Source organism: Macrotis lagotis, chromosome 2, assembly GCF_037893015.1.
Source record: "Macrotis lagotis isolate mMagLag1 chromosome 2, bilby.v1.9.chrom.fasta, whole genome shotgun sequence".
In the NCBI taxonomy this organism is placed as follows: domain Eukaryota; kingdom Metazoa; phylum Chordata; class Mammalia; order Peramelemorphia; family Peramelidae; genus Macrotis; species Macrotis lagotis.
The window spans coordinates 165,559,065-165,580,371 of NC_133659.1; the positions used below are offsets into that span (position 1 = coordinate 165,559,065).

Genomic DNA, 21,307 nt, shown 5'->3' on the forward strand with positions numbered 1-21,307 from the left:
TCTTTCCTTGTCTGGGTTTCAGTTTCCTCACCTATAAAAAAGGGAGAAAAAGGGAGGGTTGAATCAGGCCAGGGTTCTTTTGTATCATGGAACCCTTTGGCAGTATAGTGAAGCCTATTAGCCTTCTCCACAGAATGATGCTTTTAAATGAATGAAATAATGGGATTACAAAGGAAGATGATTATAGTGAAATATAATTTTAAAATATTTTTTAAAAAAGTTCACTGGCCCCCAGGTGAAGAATCTAAGGACTAAGTCTAAGGTTCATTTATATCCTATGATACAATTATGGGTGTCAGCTTTGATGGAACAAGTATAGTGAAAAGAGTGCCGGACTTGGAGTCAGATCCCCAAGTTCAAATCTCACCTTAGACACTAGCTGTTTGGCTATGAGCCTCAGTTTCTTCCTTAGTAAAAAAGATGCTCAGATTTATATGGTCTACCCCCACCCTAGGCTTTTTGCAATCCTTGAAACTTATGATGCCACAGGACCATGGAGCTTTGGTTCTCAGATATCTATCTGAATCTGAGCCTTACAACAGCCCTGTGTGAGGTAGCTCCCATTAGGAATTACCTCCATTTTCTAAATTAGGTCAAATAACTCACTCGTGGTCACCCAGCTAATTAGTTCCAGAGGTGAAATCTGAACCCAGATTTATTTTTCTGACTCCAGGTCCAGCAGTCCATTCACTGTGCTAGCTGCCTCTTCCCTTTATGATATTTCTAATGCTTTTTTGAGCCTTCTTTGAGTCTTATGATAATTTGCATGGTCTTGCCCTAGGATTGAGATTAGGGGAAGATGTAGTAAATTGGAAATTGGGTGTTCTTCCTCATAGTATAATAAATAGTATTGGACTCAGGGTCAGGAAGACCTGAGTTCAAATCCCACTTCTCATATTTATTAGCCAGATAACCTTAGGCAAAGTATTATAACCACTCTGAGTCTTCTTTTCTTCATCTATAAAACAACTTCTAAATCTAATAGGATCTGTCTATGGGCTGCACATTGCCTATAAATTGAAAAGATGAATAGAATTCAGATTCTTGAACTCACTTTGGATTATGGGTTCAGAGAGCCAGAAAGGAGTTTAGAGACCCTCTAGCCCAACCCTTTCATTTTATGGATGAGGAACTGGGATCTAGGGCTGTTGAGTGCAGGCTGCAGACCTTCTGGTAGTGTTGGGTGAACAATGGTCTGCCAAGCCCAGCATGGAGCCCTCCTCTGTGAGCAGAGTAGCCCCATGGGCCTGAAGAACAACAAAAGTTAGATGTGGGTTAATTAGGAAGCCTGAATGGATTCTGGCCTTTATTATCTCCACACTAAGAGCTAGGAAGAGAAAGTAGATGACAGCGGCAGAAAAAAATGTCATTGCGTGGGAACAATGAAGCCTTGATAGGAACAAGAAACTGGACATTGAACTCTGTGGCCAAAAGAAAATGAAAGCAATGCCACCTGCACCCAGAGGGTAGGTAGCAGCAATAAAACAATCTGGTTCAAGTCAAGAACTGGAACCAAGGAACTTGAAGCAACAGAACCATACAATACAGTAGCCAGCTAAATTGTGTCTTTTATTGGTGGACTCATAGTACGGGTCAGGAGATGGTTGTATCATCTCTTTAGCATTATTGACTTATTCCTGACTTGGGGAAACCACAACTCTAGTCTGTTGTGACAACATAGGCCTCTGAGAAAGACAGGACTCTCCACATGAGTGGGTTGTTTAACTCCCTAGAAAGTCCAAACTATTTTCCCATGAAGGAATCATCAACCTCTGGATAGCATTGTAAATTGAGAGCAGCCCTAAGGAATGTGGACCTCCCAGAGAAAAGCTGTTTTTTAAAAAAAAAAAAACTCTCTAGAGACTCCCATAAGAATCCTTTTTGTTTGTGTATAATGACTTGGTAGTATTTTTCATGCCTTGTTAGTTTGGTGATTGCAAGAGCTCTGGGGATATCTAAGCAAGACCTAGAAACAAGGTGGATTAAGATGGTCCTAAGGTTATCCTGGTTGGGGCCATGAACCATGGAGTAGGATTATTAAGAAGCCTCCAAGATTTGAATGCCACATAATAAAGGCATGTACCTCTTTGCAGATCATGGGATTCATTTTCTAAAATATTAAAGTGGAGCCTCACTATAGAATAAACAAGAATAAGGCAGCTTCTGGAGGTCCCTCAAAAGAAGGATTATTTACAGAAGTAAAAAATATATATTTTATAGATTTAATATGTTATATTTATGTGTGCACATATTTCCAATTCTGCTACTTAATAATTGGGGTCCACAGACAACTATAGAGTGCTAGGAGAAAGCACCCAAGTTTGAAACTGGAATCCTGGGTTTGAATCCTGGCTCAGCCACTTGATATCTCTGATCTGAGGCAAGTCCTTTAAATGCTCTGCAAATCCCTTTCCTCCTCTAATTAGGAATTAGATTAGATCAGGGGCTCTCATAGTATGGTTTATGGACCCCTGGGAGTCACTGATACCTTTCCATGGGTGTTCCTAGAATGAAAACTATTTTCATGTTAATATTAAAATGTGGGGTGGCTAGGTGGTGTAGTGGATAAAGCACCGGCCCTGGAGTCAGGAGTAGCTGGGTTCAAATCCGGTCTCAGACCCTTAATAATTACCTAGCTGTGTGGCCTTGGGCAAGCCACTTAACCCTATTGCCTTGCAAAAACCTAAAAAAAAAAATATTAAAATGTTATTTGCCTGTTAAAATACATTTTCCTTTTCCAACTACATTTCTGTGAGGCTAGAATTTTTTCATCTGCTTAAACCAAAACAACATTGCAACAGATAAAAGGAAGAAACAGATATGAAAATCCAGCTGTCTTCTATTAAGTTGGACACTAAAGGGATTTGCATAAATATGTAAAACAATGCTACTCTTCTCATTTTTTTGTTTTGGAATATTTTTTTTCATTAAAATATGTTATTTATGTTACCATGTACTGAGTTCATTATTGTTATTTTTAATGAATAAATATTTTTAAAAATATCCATTTTAGTTTGTATTGCTGTAAAGAGTCAAATATAACACATAAACAAAAGCTCATGGGGATCCTCAGTCATTTTTTAAAGCACAAATGGGTTCTGAAGCCAAAAACATTGAAAATAATGAATCTAAATGATCTCTAAATTGGTTCTTACTCCAAAGCTTAGGAAATTATGAAGTATTACTACTTCTGTGAGCCTCAGTTACCTTATTTGCAATTTCTGTATCATACACTAAATAGCACTGTCAAAAGAGAAGACAAATAATTGTCGTTTCTAACTTCACAATTTCTTATATGTCCCTTTGCTTTCCCTCACAACTACCATATCAGTACAGGCCCTCCTCATCTCTCCCAGAGCTATTGCAGTAGTCTCCTAACTGCTTTACCTGCCCCAAGTTTCTCCCTTCTCCAAACCATCCTCCTCTCTGTGCCAAAGTGATTTTCCTAAGCACCCATCTCTCCTCAAGAAACTCTAATTGCTCCCTATTAGTTTCAAGATCAATATAAACTCTCCTTTAGTATTTAAAGCCTTTACAATGTGATCCCTTCTTACCTTTCCAGTCTTCTTCCTCTCCCTTCCCAACCTCTCCAACCCAGTTCTGCTAGCTAGTGTTCTTATTATTCTTTATGTGCACAGTCCATGTCCTTTGCCAGTGTCTTTGGGCAGACAATTTCCCCCTGCCTTGAATGCCCTCTTCACTCCATCTCCTGGCTTCCTTCAAGTTTAAGTTGAAATCCCCTTTTGCAGAAGCTCTTTCCTTGTCCCCTTCCCCACCCTCCTTCCTTCCAAAATTGTTTTACATTCTCACTTGTATTGTGGAGCTCTGGGATGTGATCCCCCCCCCCCCACTAGAGCTCCCCAAGGACACAGAACCTGATTTTGTCTATCTTTATATACCCAACTCTTAGCAACAGTCCTGATGTCTCAAGCTAAGGCTTGAGAAATGCTTGTTAAAAGACCGATTGCTTCAAAAATATTCCAAACCAACACAAGGATGAAAAGTTAAGGTGACCCTTAAGGGAATTTTTTTGGGTTTTGCAAGGCAATGGGGTTAAGTGACTTGCCCAAGGTCACACAGCCAGGTAATTATTATGTGTCTGAGGTAGAATTTGAACTCCTCCTGACTCCAGGGTCAGTGCTTTATTCACTGTGCCACCTAGCTGCCTCCATAAGGGAATCTTAATGTGGGAAAATTATTGTGTGATTGTGTATATTCAGAACCACCCACTAAACTGACTTTCAGAGATCAGTGTCCAGGAGGCACAGCCTCTGGAGAAACAATCTCTCTGTCCATGGCCACCTCTTATTCTGAGAACTGGAATCAAAGCAACTCCACCCTTGTCAAGGAAAAGGCAGTCCATAGACTTCCTTATTGTTTTATTGACTATCTTTGTGACTTCCCCATCTGAAGTCCCCTCCCTGGATATCATCTTTTCCCCCTGTAGAATGCAAATTCCCTTGAGGACAGGGATTATCTCAACTTTTATATTTTCTTTTTTCTTTTTTTTTAGTTTTTGCCAGGCAATAGGGTTAAGTGGCTTGCCCAAGGCCACACAGCTAGGTAATTATTAAATGTCTGAGGTCACATTTGAACTCAGATACTCCCTGACTCCAGGGCCAGCGCTCTATCCACTGCACTACCTAGCTGCCCCCTCAACTTTTATATTTTCATCACTCAGCTTACATGCTTTTTACTCATTCATTCATTCAATTCAATTTAAAAAAAAACACTTTTCAGGCTATTATAATCAAGAAGACAAACCACCTGGTGTGTTGACAAATATCAGAATTCTAATTCTTCCTCTGATTCTTCAAGATGAGGGCACTGCACTTTGCCAGTCTCCAAGATATTTTCCAGCTTTAATACACTTCTACTAGAAACCAGCATAACTCTTTTTCCTTGTCAACAAATGTTTATTAAACATCTGCCTATGTACTGAGTCAATGTGCTGAGTGCTGAAAGGGCTTAGTAAAATAAACTAAAATAAGCTCTAAGTTATACAATAGATCAATTACTTTCTCCACTCTATATTTTTCCAATTTCTAATTTGGTATTTAATTGGAGATTTTTAATTTGTTCTTTTTCCAACTTTTTTAGTTGCATGCCCAGTTCATTGATCTCTTTCTCTATGTTTTTCATATAAGCATTTGGAGATATAAAATTTCTCCTTAAAACTATTTTGACTACATCCTACAAGTTTTGGCATGAGCTCTCATCCTCTTGGATGAAATGGTTGATTATTACCACTCTACATTTTCGATCTTTTACCCACTCTCCTCAGAGACCAAAGTGAGAAACTCCCTGGAGTTGTGAAGCGGAGTGTTTTTGTATTTTCTGTTCTGATCTTTTCACTAAATATCCCTTTGTAAAAGCTAATAGATGCTATTTGGTTAAATGATACTGGAGTGCTATATCAGTAATATTGAGGAAATAATAATTCGTGATTGATAATGGGGAGAGTATACCAGAGTAGGACCTTGAACTGATAATATTAGAAGAGAAAACCTATTGTCCCTTAGGGAAACCCCTAGAACTCTGGGGAAATTATAACCAGCCCTCTCAGGACCCAATGTAGTAGGGTCCTGGGCTATGTAGAATTCCAAAAATAGAGGTAACAAATAACACCCTGCTCCCCATCAATCATTGGCCTCCCACCTGAAGGAACCAGTACCTACCACACATCAGAGACAAAAATTCTCTGCAAAAGGAGAAAACAGGAATCATCTTAAAAACTGCCATTCCAATCTGGGTCTAAATTTGGAGGATCATAGCATGTCTCTATTTTATCTCTAACACTCCTAGACATAAATCCTTTTGGTAGGCTTTTTCATTTTCCCTTAAATTACTCTCTAATCACATAGTCAAAGAGAAGCCTTTGTTGCCAAATGGAGGAATTGAAATGGAGGAAGAAAAGCTGATCATGTCTCTCATTTTAAAACTCCTTAAAATGGCACAGAAAGAACCACATTCAAATTGCAACAGTGAACTAACTCCTAACTCCAAATACCAAGATAAGGATCTAGGAAATAGGATCTAAATAGAAAATGTCACAACATAAACAAATTAGAGAAAAAAGTATTGGGATAGCTAGATGACAATAGATAGAACACCCACCATGAAGTCTAGAGGACCTGAGTTCAATTCTGTCCTAAAACATTTACTAGGTATGACTCTGGGCAAGTCACTTAATCCCAGTGCCTCCAAAAAAGGAAGGAAGGAAGGAAGGAAGGAAGGAAGGAAGGAAGGAAGGAAGGAAGGAAGGAAGGAAGGAAGGAAGGAGGCAAGGTAGGAAGGAAGGAAGGAAGGAACTGTAGAAAGAAAAAGAAGAAAGGAAGGAAGAAGGAAGGAAGATAGGAAGGAACTGTAGAAAGAAAAGGAAGAAAAGAACTATAGAAAGAAAAGGAAGGAAGGAAGGAAGGAGGGAGGGAGGAAGAAAATTATCATTCAAATATATAGATGGGGAATAGTTCATGACTAAACAAGTGATCTCTAAGAGAGGGTTACATAAGATAAAATGGACAATTTGATTATATGAAATTTAAAAGGGACTTCACAAACAAATCTATCATAGCAAATATCTTAGTTTAAAAAAAAAGATAAATTTGCAGCAAGTGTCCCTGATAGAATTCTCATTTCCAAGCTCTATAAGACATTGATTCTGATTTATAAGACTCAATTCCTGGGGGGGGGGGGGGGCAGCTAGATGGCACAATGGATAGAGCACTGGCCCTTAAATCAGGAGGACCTGAGTTCAAATGTGACCTCAGACACTTAATACGTACCTAGGGGTGTGACCTTGGGCAAGTCACTTATCCCCATTGCCTTGGGGGGGGGGGGAAAGACTCAATTCCCCAATAGATAAATGGTCAAATGATATGAACAAGCAGTTTTTTAAGGAATAAATCCAAGTGAAATCCTCTAATTTGCTAAAAATTAGGGAAATATAAGTTAAAACAATTTTGATATATTACCTCATACTTTTGTCAAAGATGATAAAAAGAGAAAAAGACAAATTTTTGTTGAGACTATAGAAAAACTCTCTTGTACCTTGGAGTGAGCTGTGGAAAACTATAGATACAGAAAAAAAAACCATACAATTTTGGACAAAGTTAATGTAGGAATTTGTTTTGTCAGGCTATATGAATATATATTGAAGGATTTGTGGTGTTTGTTTTTTAAATCTTAATAACTGGAGAAAAAGGAAGTAAGAAGGGAAGGTTAATTTTTTTAAAAAATCTTTTTCCAAATTGGTATAGTAAGTTACCCTTACTTACAGCTCTAAATCTATGTGCTTGTGGTCTTATTGCAATGCCTCATTGTCCTTTGGAAATGCTTCTGGATTCTCAAAGGGTTTCAAGAACAGACTGCTTTTCAAGGAACACCCCAGCTAAGTTTAGAGATTGTTCCTCACCACATCACTGATTGCTGTTCCAAATCATATCACTGTTGCTTGGTAATAAATTCTTTGGCCATGACAACTCATGAATATAGCACCTCAATTAAAATTGTATTAATATTATAAAAGTTAGGTCAATAGTATAAAGTCATATCTTGTCAATCAATGGAATAGTCATAATATAGACAGTTCTTTCTTTATGTAAATTTGTTTATGCAAATTTGACTTTTCTTAATGAATTCTGAAAGAAATCCAAATTCCCCTCCCAAAATCCCACCTATGTGAATTTTATTGGATGAAAATGGATAAAGCACTGGGACCAGAGTAAGGAACATCTGAGTTCAAATGTATACTCAGATTTGTAGGCATGTGACTCCCTATTTATAGGGGTTAATAATATCTTTTTATATTTATTTATAGGGGTTATAATATCTTTGCCAAGAAACCCCACGAACAAAGTCCAGGGAGATCCCATAGAGGAGTAGGATAAAAATGAATGACTAAACAACTCTCTTCTCCTCTTCTTCTTCTTCTTCTTCTTCTTCTTCTTCTTCTTCTTCTTCTTCTTCTTCTTCTTCTCCTCCTCCTCCTCCTTCTTCCTCTCTCTCTCTCTCTCTCTCTCTCTCTCTCTTTCTCTCTCTCTTTCTCTCTCCTTCTCTCTCCTTCCCTCCCTTTTCTGCTCCTCCCTGCCCCTTGACTCAGAATTCCCAGCCCCCAGCCCCCCAAAAACTTTTTAAAAACCCTCCAACTTAAGTTCAAAAGTGGCCTCAAACACTTAATTGTGTGACCTTGGGCAAGTCACTTAACTCCATTGCCTTGCAAAAACAAAAACAAAACAAAAAACCCTCCAAATAAAAACAGAAGTACCCATCTTCTCCTAGTTGGCTCCCATATGTCTGCCCTCCACCTTCTGCTCTAGCCTTAAGGTCCCTGGCTCCCATATTGAATTGTGTGCTGGCCCCCTCCCTCCAAAGAAACAGCCCCCTTTCCCGTCTCCTTCCTTCCTTCCCTTCCCCATTTCAACAGGCAAATTTGAATCACATAAAAATTACTTTATGTAGAGGTCTTCCAATGACCCACTTACTACAAATATAGAAAGGTCTGTGATTTTTGTCTTTGTAGCTTCTTCCAGAAAAACAACCAACTCATCTATGACTTAGCACGAGATCCATGAGCTGAAGTTTTAATGTAGTTTTTAAACCTTAATAACAATTTCAATAAATTATTTCTTTGTCATCCTACAGATTTCTTGTTATGCATATAAAAAAGTATTTTGAGGAAATCCATAAGGTTCCCCAGCATGCCAGAGGGGTCCATGACACCAGAAAAAGTTAAGAACCCCTAACTTAGACACTTAATAGTTTCCTAGCTGTGTGACCTTAGGCAAGTCACTTAACCCCATTGCCTTGCAAAAAAAAAAAAAAAAAACAACCCTAAGTTAATAGTAGATAAATCCCAGGAAGAAGTTATCGGCAATACCCAGAAGGTCATGGATTACCCTGGGACCCAGAAGTTTTCTCAGGAGTCAACATGAGAGGGAAGAGAGAAGAGAACCAAACTCCTTCCTCTTGAAGGCCCCTCCAGGGTGTCATTAATTTTGTGCTTCTCTTATGACCTATCCCAGAGAAGTCAGGTAGAGAAAGACAGGTAGAGGAGAGTGTGATAGAAAAAGGAAAACAGGAGGGCCATGAAGGTCAGGAGAAATAGAGTCCACCCTCTGCCCACAGTCCTCTATGGGGCAGTGACCAGCTCAGACTATCCTTTGCTTGATCCTCCCTCCAAAGTTTTTTGCCTCTAGTTATACCTGGACCAGGGTCCCATAGCGAATGTGTCAGAAAACATACATTCACCTCTGGGAGAAGGGGAGGCATCAACTATGTTCCAGCACAGAGCTAAGTATTTTACAAATATCTCATTTGACAACTGGGACCTAATTGCAATATATGTATATATATGAACCAAAAAATAAAAATCTGTTCCTAGAGCACCTGCTGGGTAAGCTATTTTATTTTTAACACTTAGAACATCTTTATTCCAGCAGAGATGAATAACCCTCACGTTTCTACTGTGACATTTGGTTTTACTGATGAGACTTGATTTCAATCACCTTTTTGGTCACCACCTAAAGCTATTTTGGTCTCAGTTAGGAAGTAGTTGAGTCAAAAAGTTAATTTGAAGAGAGAGGAGGAGGGGCTTTCAAAAAGAAAACAAGAGGAGAAGCATTGAAATATTTGAAAGTGTGGGAGGCTCTCTTTGTACATGGGGAAGATGTTTGAACATAGGGAAACTAGTCAAGCCCACCCAAGAGGAAGTGTAAGTTCCTGAGACTTTTCCCTTCCTTTTTCCCCTGTTAGACTGCATAGTGGAGGGTCAGCTCTTTTAAAAGTGCATTATCATTAAACACCTCTTCAATGGGGCAGCTAGGTGGCACAGTGGATAGAATGTTGGCCCTGGAGTCAGGAGGACCTGAGCTCAAACTCGACCTCAGACACTTAGTAATTGCCTAGCTATGTGACCTTGGACAAGTCACTTAACTCTGTTGCCTTGCCAAAAAAAAAACAACCTCTTCAGTGCTTCTGATTTTTTCAGCATGGTCAACCATACAATGGTTAGAGTACTGGAGTCTAGCCCCTCATTTGTCCAGAGAAGGTCAACAAAAGTAAGAGTAGACCCCCCCACCCCGATTTCTTGACTCAGTACCCCTATCTCTTGGTCTCAGACTCAGGGACTTTGGGACAAAGGAGCTTAATAACTGCTTATTGTGGATGAGGACCCTGAGACCTGAGGAGGGGGGGTGTCTCAAAAGGTTGGCATGTAATGGAAAACCAGGCTTGGGATAACTGGGTCTTGATGCATTGTCATCGACCTAGCTTTCTTAGAAACTCTTCATAGAACAGAGCATCCTGGGTTTGAAACACCATCTGCCCACCCAGGTTCTTTTGATATGAATACCACAGTCCTGCTCTGCTAACAGTTATACTGCAAGAAAAAAAGGGAAGGGACTATCTCTTGTTTCTTCTGGCCCCCAGCCTTTCTTCTGGCCCCATGGCTCCACTATCCATGCGGGATTGTCACCCTGGGGCCATCTGCTTCCTCTGTAGCCTTGAGCAAACCCGGGAAGCAACCTCAGAAACAGAAGTAGGCATCCTGAAGGAAACGGTGGATACTGTCATTCTTGTCCTGTGGTTTTCCTCTGATTGCCTGGGCAGGGGAGCGGGCAGCAGATGGCTTTCACATGTTTTTCAATCTGCCTTGGGGAACTTTCAGGCATCCCTGCAGGTTTTTGTTAGGTTGTTGCTTTTTTCCCCTTCAACCCTGTACTATTTCTACTTTACCTCCCATTGCCTGTATCTTCTTCATATTGATATTTCAGCTCAGTTTTTGAAAAGAGTTAATTCCACAGTTCTAGTTCCTAAATTTTCTCCACCTAGGTTTTTATCTTGTACAATAGTGGGCTTTCCACATTGCCCTTCCTAGGCTATTGAGTAACCGCTGCATTTCAATTTCCCAACATCAATAGAAGTCAGGGGTTCCAAGACTACCTTTTACCCCAGAATGTCACCTCTTGCAAATAACTATTCTCTATTTTTCCCCCATTCTTTTTGTGTTAGAAATTCTCATGATATGAAGGACCTAAAACAACACTTAGGGGAGGGGGCAGGGGGAAGTGGTAGTAAAGACTGGATTTCCCCCCCCCTTTTTTTTTAGGTTTTTGCAAGGCAAATGGGGTTAAGTGGCTTGCCCAAGGCCACACAGCTAGATAATTATTAAGTGTCTGAGACCGGATTTGAACCCAGGTACTCCTGACTCCAGGGCTGGTGCTTTATCCACTTCACCACCTAGCCACCCCTTCCCTCTTTTTTTTTTAAACAAATAAACATATAATTATAATTTATTTTCAAGGTGAGGAATATAGAACACTAATTTCAACAACCTCCAGATACAGAGGAGCTTTTCAATGAGCTGATACTGGCTTTGTAAAACTCACTAAAGTCCTAGTCAGGTAAAACAAATGTTTCCTTTTTGCATATATTTTATAGATTTAATATGCAAGTCATGTAACTAAAATAACATTTAGCTATTCATTCCAGCATCTTGAAAAAGGGCTTTTAAACTGAAGTGCATAGACCTCCATGGGGTTCCTGGATAGAATTTGAGGTCAATGAACTTGGATAGATTAAAGTGGCATCTTTATTTCACCACTTTCTATCTGAAATTTAAAATTTCCTTATTTAAAAACAGTAATTTTTTTAGGTTTTTTTCACAAGGCAAATGGGGTTAAGTGGCTTGCCCAAGGCCACACAGCTAGGTAATTATTAAGTGTATGAGACTGGATTTGAACCCAGGTACTCCTGGCTAGTGCTTTATCCACTACGCCACCTAGCTGCCCCTAAAAACAGTATTCTAATGAGTCCATCGGTGTCTCTAATCTCCCAGAGTCTGTGACAGTTTGGGGGTCTCTAAGAACTCTAAGTAGTTAGAACACAATCTGAGGAGATGGGTTTCTTTGATTTCATTGCTTTGCCCTATGTCCCAAATGTTTCAGTGATCTGCCTCAATGTGTGGATGCTGCCCTTGATAGTTGGTTAGCAATCATTTTTAGTTCGCTTTTTCCCTACTCTCTTGGCCAGGAAGTCTGTAGCTCCTGAAGAGGAAAACTGGGTCAGTCAATGTATGATGGACTTCGGCAAGCCCTGACCTTCCAGCTGATTGAAGCCACTGTGAAGAATCTCATCAAACCTTCTTAGAAGAGGGGAAGCAAAACAGAGACCCAAAGAGAGATGAAACCCCCAGGGCCCTTTCCTTTTTCTCTCTCTCTCTTTCTGTCTCTCTATTCATCTCTCTGTGTCTGTTTCTATATCATTTTTTCTGTCTCTGTGTCTGTCTTTCTCTGTGTCTGTCTTTCTCTGTCTCTGTCTCTGTTTATGTGTCTTTGTGTTTCTATCTCTGTGTCTCTGTCTCTGTCTCTCTCTGTCCCTCTCTCTTTCCTCCTACCCCCCCCCTTTCTTCCCTTCTCCATTCCTCTGGGGAAAAACCTTTCTTTCCTTTTGAATACTTGTGCCTTCCCTCTGAAGATTATCCCCACTGTGTCCTGTGTATAGATTGTTTATACATAGTTGTTTGCACGTTGCCTTCTGCCCCCCCCATTAGACTGTGAACTCCTTAAGAACAGAGACTGTCTTTTCTTTTCTTTGTATCTCCACCACTTTGCATAGGGTCTAGCATACAGTAGGTGTTTAATAAGTGCTTAATGACTGACCTCTCTTGACCCACTAGTTTCTTGCTTTTTTTGCAAGGCAGTGGGGTTAAGTGACTTGCCCAAGGTCACACAGCTAGATCATTATTAAGTGTCTGAGACTGGATTGACCCACTAGTTTCTCAAAGACAAATCTTTTGGGGGGTGGGGGGAGGGAAGCAAGAATAGGAGGGGAAGTTTAAAACTCAAAATAAATAAAATCTTTCTTTAAAAAAAGACAGTTGTGGGGGCAGCTAGGTGGCATAGTGGATAAAGCACCGGTCTTGGAGTCAGGAGTACCTGGGTTCAAATCCGGTCTCAGACACTTAATAATTACCTAGCTGTGTGGCCTTGGGCAAGCTACTTAACCCCATTTGCCTTGCAAAAAAAAGCTAAAAATAAAAAAATTAAAATTAAAAATAAATTTAAAAAGACAGTTGTTTTTTCAATGAGATATTTCACATTTTCTTCTAATTTTGTGAAATATCTCATTAAAAAATAACTGATCTGGAAAACAGATTCAGGAAAGATAATTTAAAAATTATTGGGATACCTGAAAGTCATGATCAAGAAAAGAACCTTCACATCATTTTTAAAGAATTTCTACAGGAAAATTGCCCTGATATCTTAGAAGTAGAGGGTAAAACAGAAATTGAGAGAATCCACCAATCTCCCCCCAGAAAAAAAGATTAAAAAAAACCCAAGGAATATTATAGCCAAGTTCCAGAACTCCCAAGTCAAAGCGAAAATATTACAAGCAGCCAGAAGGATACAATTAAAATATCATGGAGCTGCAGTCAGGATCACACAGAACTTAGCAGCAACTACACTAAGGGCTTATAGGGCTTGGAATATAATATTCCAGAAGGCAAAAGAACTTAGAATGCAACTGAGAATCAACTACCCCGCAAAACTGAATATCCTCTTCCAGGGGAAAAGATGGACTTTCAATGAAACAGGGGAATTTCAAATGTTCCTGTTGAAATGACCAGAGCTGAACAGAAAGTTTGATCTTCAAATACAGGACTCAGTTGAAGCATAGAGAGTGGAGAAGGATAAATTGTGAGGGACTTAATGATGATAAACTGCATGTATTCCTGCATGGAAAAATGATACTGATAATACTCATATGAACCTTCTCATTTAATAGAGCAAGTAGAAGGAGCTCTTATAGATGAAGCACAGGAGAGAGCTGAATTTGAAGATATAATATATTGTAAAAATGGAGTTAATGGCTAAAAGGGAAATGTACTGGAAGTAAGAGAAAGGAGAGGTGGAATAGGCTAAGATATTTCATGTAAAAGGTATTTTTTTGCAATGAGGTTTTGCAGTGATATGGAAGAGGGGAAGGCAAGGGGGAATGAGGGAACCTTCACTCTCATCAGAAATGGCTCAGAGAGGAAACAGCATACACATTCAATAGGGTATAGACATCTAGAGAAAAAAGGAGAGAAGGGGGACAGGGGAAAGGGGGGATGTGGGTGATTGAGGAGAGGGTAGATCATAGGAGAGAATAGTCAGATATGACACATTTTATTTTTTAATTTTTGCAAGGTGCTGAGATTGGGTGACCTGTCCAGGACCATAGGGCTCTATGGTGGTTCCTGGGTCTCTGGGGTGGTATGTGGGTTTGGGGCCTTTTGGCCCGGGGCCAGTGCTCTGTCCGCCATGCCACTCAACTACCCTACAGCACATTTTAGAAGAGGGACAGAGTGAAAGGAGAGAGAAAATATAATAGATGGTAGTAGGGAGGAATGGATGGAGGGAATTACAATCAACAACAGCAACTGTGGAAAAATATGGAAGTAATTTCTGTGATGGACTTATGATAAAGAATGTGATTCACCCAAGACAGAGTGGATGGTTTCAGAACACAGACTAAAACACATTTTTTTTCCTCTTTCTTTTACTTTATTTCACATGAGGTTTTATATTTTTGTGGGGGGGGGTAATATGTTTACTCTTAAACAAGAATATTTTAGTAATGTGTAAATAAAAAAATAAAGAAAAAAAGAAAAATCTTTACTATTTCAATCTTTCAGTGCCATTTCCCCTTGTAAAATGAGGTCAAAACCTACTGGATCTTCCTTTCCTTTGGTGACACTGTTCCTCTTTTTTCCCCATCTTCCTTTTCCTTTTTTTCTTCAAGTCTCTATCACATGTGGACCTGGTCACACATGTCCTCCTGGAAGAGAGCATTAATCCTGCTCTCCTGTAGCTCTCCCTGGAGGAGCTCCCTTCACTGATGGCATTTGCAGCTCTAAACATTCTTCAAAGTCTATTTTTCTCACAGCTACCAAATTAGGTTTTCTAAACATATGAACTGCTCTTTCTTTATGTTGCTGCCCCACTGGATTACTAGCTGTTTTCATATTCATCCAGCCCTTTCCCCTCTCTGTGCAGTTGCCTAGGATGTACTCCCTCCTTTTGAAGTTCTCTCCTTTAAAGCCTAGCTCATGAGCTCCTCCATGAAGTCCTCCTCTTCAAAGCTCCTCCAGGAAATTCTTCTCTTAGAGACCTACATCATTGGACTCCTCTGTGAAGACCTCCTTCAAAGTCTAGATCATGGGTTCCTCCACAAAGTCCTTGTCTTCAAGGTCTAAGTCATGGGTTCTCCATGGAGGAGTCCTCTTCATATGAAATCTTACTCTTTAAAGCCTTAGATCATAAAGCTCCTCCATGAAATCCTTCTCTTCAAGGTCTAGGTCATGTTGTTAATGTTCAGTTATATCAGTCTTCCTGACCCTATTTGGAATTTTTTGGCAGAGATAGTTGAGTGGTTTTCCATTTCCTTCTCCAATTATAGTTTTGTTCAAATTTTTTTTCAATATTTCTCAATTATATTTTAATCTGGTTCAGGCTACATTGGGAATAATGTGGGCTCCATGTGGCCCATGTGGCTCCATGTGGCTGCCTATGTGACACCTCTGATGCAGGTAGAATGTAGAATTTGGAATCAAGAAGAGGAAGACTTGGATTCAAATCCTGCCTCAGATACTTACTAGCTGTATAATCCTAGGAAAGTCACTTAATAGCTCAGCCTCAGTTTCTTGACTGGTACTAGGGAGAGAACAAATGAGACAATATGTGTAAAACTCTTTGCAAATCTTAAAGAGCTTATATAGAATTAGTTGCTGTGATTTATTGATTTTAATTAATGTCAAATTAATACTAGCTTTTATTATTAAAATGCTTTATAAATCTAAAGGTTCTGTATAAATGCTCTTATTATTTCTTGTTCAGATTCCAAATTTCTTACAAATGAAGAAACTAAGTTACAAAAAGTAACAATTCAGGACATGGACTTGTTTTTTCATTGGTCTCCAGACCTGGTAGTGTCAGTGGTGTGGAACCTCTAGTTTGGAAATTCCCCTTCCCAGTGCACATAAGTGATTTTTTCTGTAACTTGTAGTGTTATCTAGAGCTCTGGAAGTTTAATTTGCCCATGGTCACACAGCTTATATGTGTTGGAGGTAGGATTTGAACCCAGGATTCTTATTCTTTATGCCATACCACCTTTCATTTGTCCTTTTGGGAATCCCAAATTCAAATTCATCTCAGACATATGTTTTTAAAATGTTTTTATTTCAAACATTAAAAATATTTTCTTTAAATGAAAATAAAAACAGCAGATAGGAAAATATATTGAAAAGTTATCCTATTGATACAGTTATTAACCTTTGGTAAATACTTTCAGGAAATTGGGTAGACAGTTGAAAAATATTACTTCTATGACAAAAATCACAAAAGAGTTGAGGTATTTTGCAAAAACAAGCCAGTGATTTACATCCAGGTAAATTCTGTAGCATTAGTTGCTTTGCCACTTTCTAGAATTCTCCAATGTGGAGCAGATTCATTTTTCTAGTGGCATCTTAGCTTGAGTCAACATTCATGAAGCTGAGAATGCCCCTTAATTAATGTTAATGTTACCATAGAAACCTTGGATGACTGGCTCCCAGCCACCCCAAGGATGTGACGCAAAGATTGACATTAGCTAATTAGAAGAGACATCTGCTTTGAGTGCTATGCCCAGGGCTCTCCCCAGCCCCCAAACCTCCTTCCCCACCTACTCCAGAAACTGCTACAACTTTCCAAAATCCCTACATTTTAGTCATAGACCCCAGTAGAAGCTTGTGCTTAAAATCACCATAATTAGTTTTCATCATTTTTCCAAGGTAACATATCTTCAGATTATCTCTAGTCTCCAAAACACTGTGTACACCCAAAGCATGGTTTTAGGTCAGAAAACACAGATACAGGCGATGACTTAGTGTGAAAGAGGAAGAGGATGAGGTTCCAGAATGTTCACTGAGGAATTCAGAAACCATGATCCTTCTCATCATGGAATGGGAAATACCATCAGCCATAGATTTTAGTGGGACATTACCTGGCAATTGGGCCTACCCTCAATCCATGCTCTAGCTGGGATGGTCCATATTCTCCAATATATCAATGAAATTTTGGGCTTATGTTATAGACTGCTGTCTACTTCCTGGGTGCAGAAGTGGCTGAATTACAGAATGAGTATTGATACCCTGAAGCCTTTTTAAGTCTACAATGTCATTACAAAGTTGGGGTGGGGACCCAATGGTCACAGGCACCAGAAAAAGCCAAAGCTTGGGAGAGACAGATTGATTCAGTTTTCCCCAGTACTCCCTATCTCTTACTACCAAGTCTGAATCTTAGTTTCTCCATTGGATTTCCTACTTCCATTTCAAATCACTGGATTTGAGTTCATGGAAGAAAGCCTGGTATTTACCTGGCCTGAACATTTGGTTTATGCTTGCTTGGATCCAGTTTGGGGCCATGACTTTCCTCCAGAAGCAGTTCACTCCTTCCTACCCTGCTAGAGCTTATCCTCATCAGAGACAATTTTCCCCCTTCCTTCAGGAAGCATCAGACAAGTAGTCTCAGGCAAATGAACCCACAAATTCATTACTTTAGATGAAGTTCTGTGAGGGTTATCAGTGACTAGGTGGACCCAGCATTGATCAAAACACATCCTTTGGTGTTTCCCATTCCAATAAGCTTCAAAGCTACACAAAAATTTAAATACAAACATTGTACAGACAGGTGTTTCCAATTCTTCACTGTCAGAAGAAAAATGTATGGATATTCTTGGCATGTTATCTCTCACTATTAATGTTTATCTCTAACAACTCTGAAGGTAGGTGGCTGCTTATTTTGAATCACTAGCACCATCATCATGGATGAGTTCAAGTTAAAGTGGCCTCCCGTGGATTAAAGTCAATAATCCATCAAAATGAAGGAAAATCTTACTGCTAGTTTATGACTTCAAATCAGACACTTGTAGAGTTAAAGAGACCTCAAAGTTTATCTAGCCAAGTCCCAATTCAAAACAAGAATCCTCTTGTGCAATCCCCACCAAGTGGTCATCCAATCACTGTTTGAGTTCCTGCTGTAAGAATATGCCACTTCTCAAAACAATTTGGGTAGCATTTTCTCAGGAAATGGATAGGACTCAAAAAAGAAGGCTCAGATTGACTTAAGCTTCATTTATCCTAGATTGTGGAGAGACCAACAAAGAGACAAGGAGACAAAGAGAGAAGCAGGGGGTTGGGGAGTGCTCTTTGGTTAGTAAAAATAAAAAATAAAAAAACAAACCTTCAGGGTTACAGTAATCCTGAAAGCAATCATCATTTTAAGATCAAAGCTTGCTGGCGCTCAGAGATAATGAGTTATCTGAATTTCACATCTCAGTCTAACTTGGCTCAGCTTGAGTTTGTTAAGCTTGTATGTGGGCAAAAAGAAAAAAAAACCTTTCAAATACTTTAAGAACTGCAAGGCACAGAGCAATCCTTTGTAAGGCAGATGCTTATTTTGAAGTTGCCTCTGAACACTATTTCTGCTGTGCTCAGGTTCCAGAAACCTTTATGAAACTTCAGATAACATTAAAAAAAAAATAAAAGAAAAACAACCCACAACCAACCACCCTTAAAAACCTGCTTGTTTTTGTGAATTGAGATTCACTTCCTAGTCAGCAAGAGGCTTTCAAAAATTTACAGTTTAAGCCAGTTTTGCAAATAAGTTTTGGGCATCACTGAACTTAGAACTGGAAGGGATTTGGGAAGCAATACTACCTTATCAGTCTTCTCCCATTATCAGACCCATTTTGCAGATATGACAACTGAAACCCAAAGAGTGAAAGTGATTTGGCTAATACCCTCTAGTAAATTAGCCACAGGGCCAGGACAAAATCCAGTTCTTCTAGTCCTACAGGCTAACTTTCTTGCCAACTTGCCCACTTACCCAATGCCAATAGCAACAGAGTATTACAGGCAAATAAGAAAATGATATGTGATTTTTGCTTTTATTTTTCTCATCTACTTTTTCTTAGAGAAGGGTGTAACCTGGCAAACTGGAATGGAAAGAGGGTGAGTTGGTGAATATGGAACACTTGACTGAGGGGAAAAATTAAAGAAACTTTAAAAAAATGTGGGTGTGTCTGCATGTGTCTGTGTGTCTATGTCTATGTTAATTTCATAACATTATTTTTTTACCAGAGATCCACTATCATTTCTTTTATCCTTCCAAGAAGGTGCAGCATAGAATAGTGAAAAGATGATGGAATTAGAAATCCACAAGCTAGGTCTGAATTTCTGTTCCACAACTAGCAAATTTTAGGTAGATCTCTTGGCCTCAGTTTCTTCATCTGTTAAATGACATAGGTTGAACTAGATGAACTCTAAGGTCCCTCAAGTTGAGGATTCTATGATCTAATTTTAATGGGTAATTCTGGGGTAAAGAAGAGGAGGTATTTCTATGTGTTTTTTAAGCAAATTCATAAAAAAAAAACCAGAATCCTTCCTCTTGGGAGAAGGGAAGTGTAAGGGAAAGAGGAAAAAAATGTTTTCTTCCTCCTTCCTCTTTTTTTACTTGGCTCAGCTATACAAACTTATTGAGCTTTTCGTCTGAGCTATTTATACATGGACCCTATTCTAATATTGGATGTTCTTCCTCTCAAAAAAAAGAGTTATCATGTTTTTTAAAATAGCTAGATAAAAAGTATATTCTTGCTTGTTCTTTTCTTTTCACATCCCTATTCACATAAACATTCTCTTCCCTGCTTACTTACAAAACAAAACAAAAACTATAAATCTATAGTAAAAATGAGACTTCACAGTTCGTATAAAAAGGAACCATCTGCTGGCTGACCTTAATTGGACTAGAAGGAAAAGACACTACCACATCCTAGCTGCCTTCAAGAGGAAAAAAGATAGCATCTGTTCCTTGTATGGGGGTGGTAGGGGTGAAACACTAGGAACCAAAGAGTTGTAGGACTCTTTGTGGGTAAGACTCTGGACCTCAGATTTATCATCTTTAAAATGAGGGTGTTAGACTAGAGCTAGGACAAGGAGAGGCTTTCAGATACTTAGTAGATGTGTTTTATATATGGTGCATGTTTGTATCTATATATACATATGGTAAAAGTAGGGATGAAGCAATTGGTACACAATAAAATGTTTTGATCAAACACTAATTGATTGAGTGATGGTGTATGTGTGTGTGTGTGTGTGTGTGTGTGTGTGTGTGTGTGTGTGTGTGTTGAGGTGGAGAAGGGCATTATTTTAAAATCTGGTCCTGAGAGGTAGCATCATTTACTCATTCTTAGCAGTATTCTGGGATGGGAAAAAGTGGCATCTTGAGAAAAACAAAAACAAAAAAACAGCAAGGAAGAGACTGAAAGAGGGTCACAGACCTAGAAGAGCTGAATTTCTTCAACAACTATTCTAGGTGTCCAAGACTTGAAAGAACGGTGAAAAGTGTGTATTAGGCAAGAAAATATTCCCATAGGAAATAACAAGGTGACAAATGTGCTTTAAATGATCATGTCCAAATGAGGAGAGGGAAATGCCTTGAGGATGAGAGAATGTTGATGATAGAGTCCAAACCACCAGCAGTGTCTCTCCATTCAGTACTGTTGTTCTTCAGAACAAGATGTCCCTAATTCCCATTCTCCTAGACATCCTCTTGGGGAGATCATAATCTGTTGGGCTCATGGCCCTCTGTATGTGTCTGTTTGTATCTCTTTCTCTGGGGTGATTTACCAACCCATTTATTCAGAGCATCAAGAGATATGGTGGTTTTGAAACCTTACTACCTCTTTTCCTCCTGTTTGGCAGGGGTCAGTCCATTTGCTCCCAGCTTATAGTCTCCTCACTGCAGGAAGCATTCCTTGGACCTAAAAAGCATCTGGTTCTCTAAGGGAGCCCAAAGCATCAGTCCATTAGCTGGTGAACTGAAATGACATCTTTCATGGTAGTTCACTCAGTTATCCTTCATACCCCAGAGTTTAGCCTCCTTGAAGACCAAATGCTCCATGCATTTTTGGGGTCTATCTCGGAAAAAAGTAACCTCTGTTGGTAATGTCATAAGGACTCTTGAGGTCCACAATGTTCCCTGGGGTGTTGGTAGGCTCAGATCTACTGCCCGACACTGATGGAGAGATAAAGGGAACCATCACCGAGGTTGATTGGGGTTTCTCAGGAATCACCTGATCCAAAGAATATGAAGGGAAGACTTTTGGCTTGCCTTCTTTCAAAGGTGTCAGCTTCGACTTTTTTCTGTACCTTGATAATACATACACATACACAGGAAGAAATAAAACAAGAAACCCAGATGGTTATTTATACATATTGACAAAGAATTTT

At 39.3% G+C, this 21,307-nt stretch overlaps 1 protein-coding gene across 1 annotated transcript in view; it reads right to left on the reverse strand.

The window, feature by feature from the left end:
• Positions 1–14,518: 14,518 nt before the first annotated feature.
• IL6R (interleukin 6 receptor) overlaps positions 14,519–21,307 on the reverse strand; it is a 105,754-nt gene continuing 98,965 nt past the window's right edge. Inside the window, exon 11 of the mRNA XM_074223390.1 lies at positions 14,519–21,226. Coding sequence (XP_074079491.1) covers positions 20,992–21,226 — 235 coding nt within the window. The 3' untranslated portion in view covers positions 14,519–20,991. The remainder of the gene's footprint in view (positions 21,227–21,307) is intronic.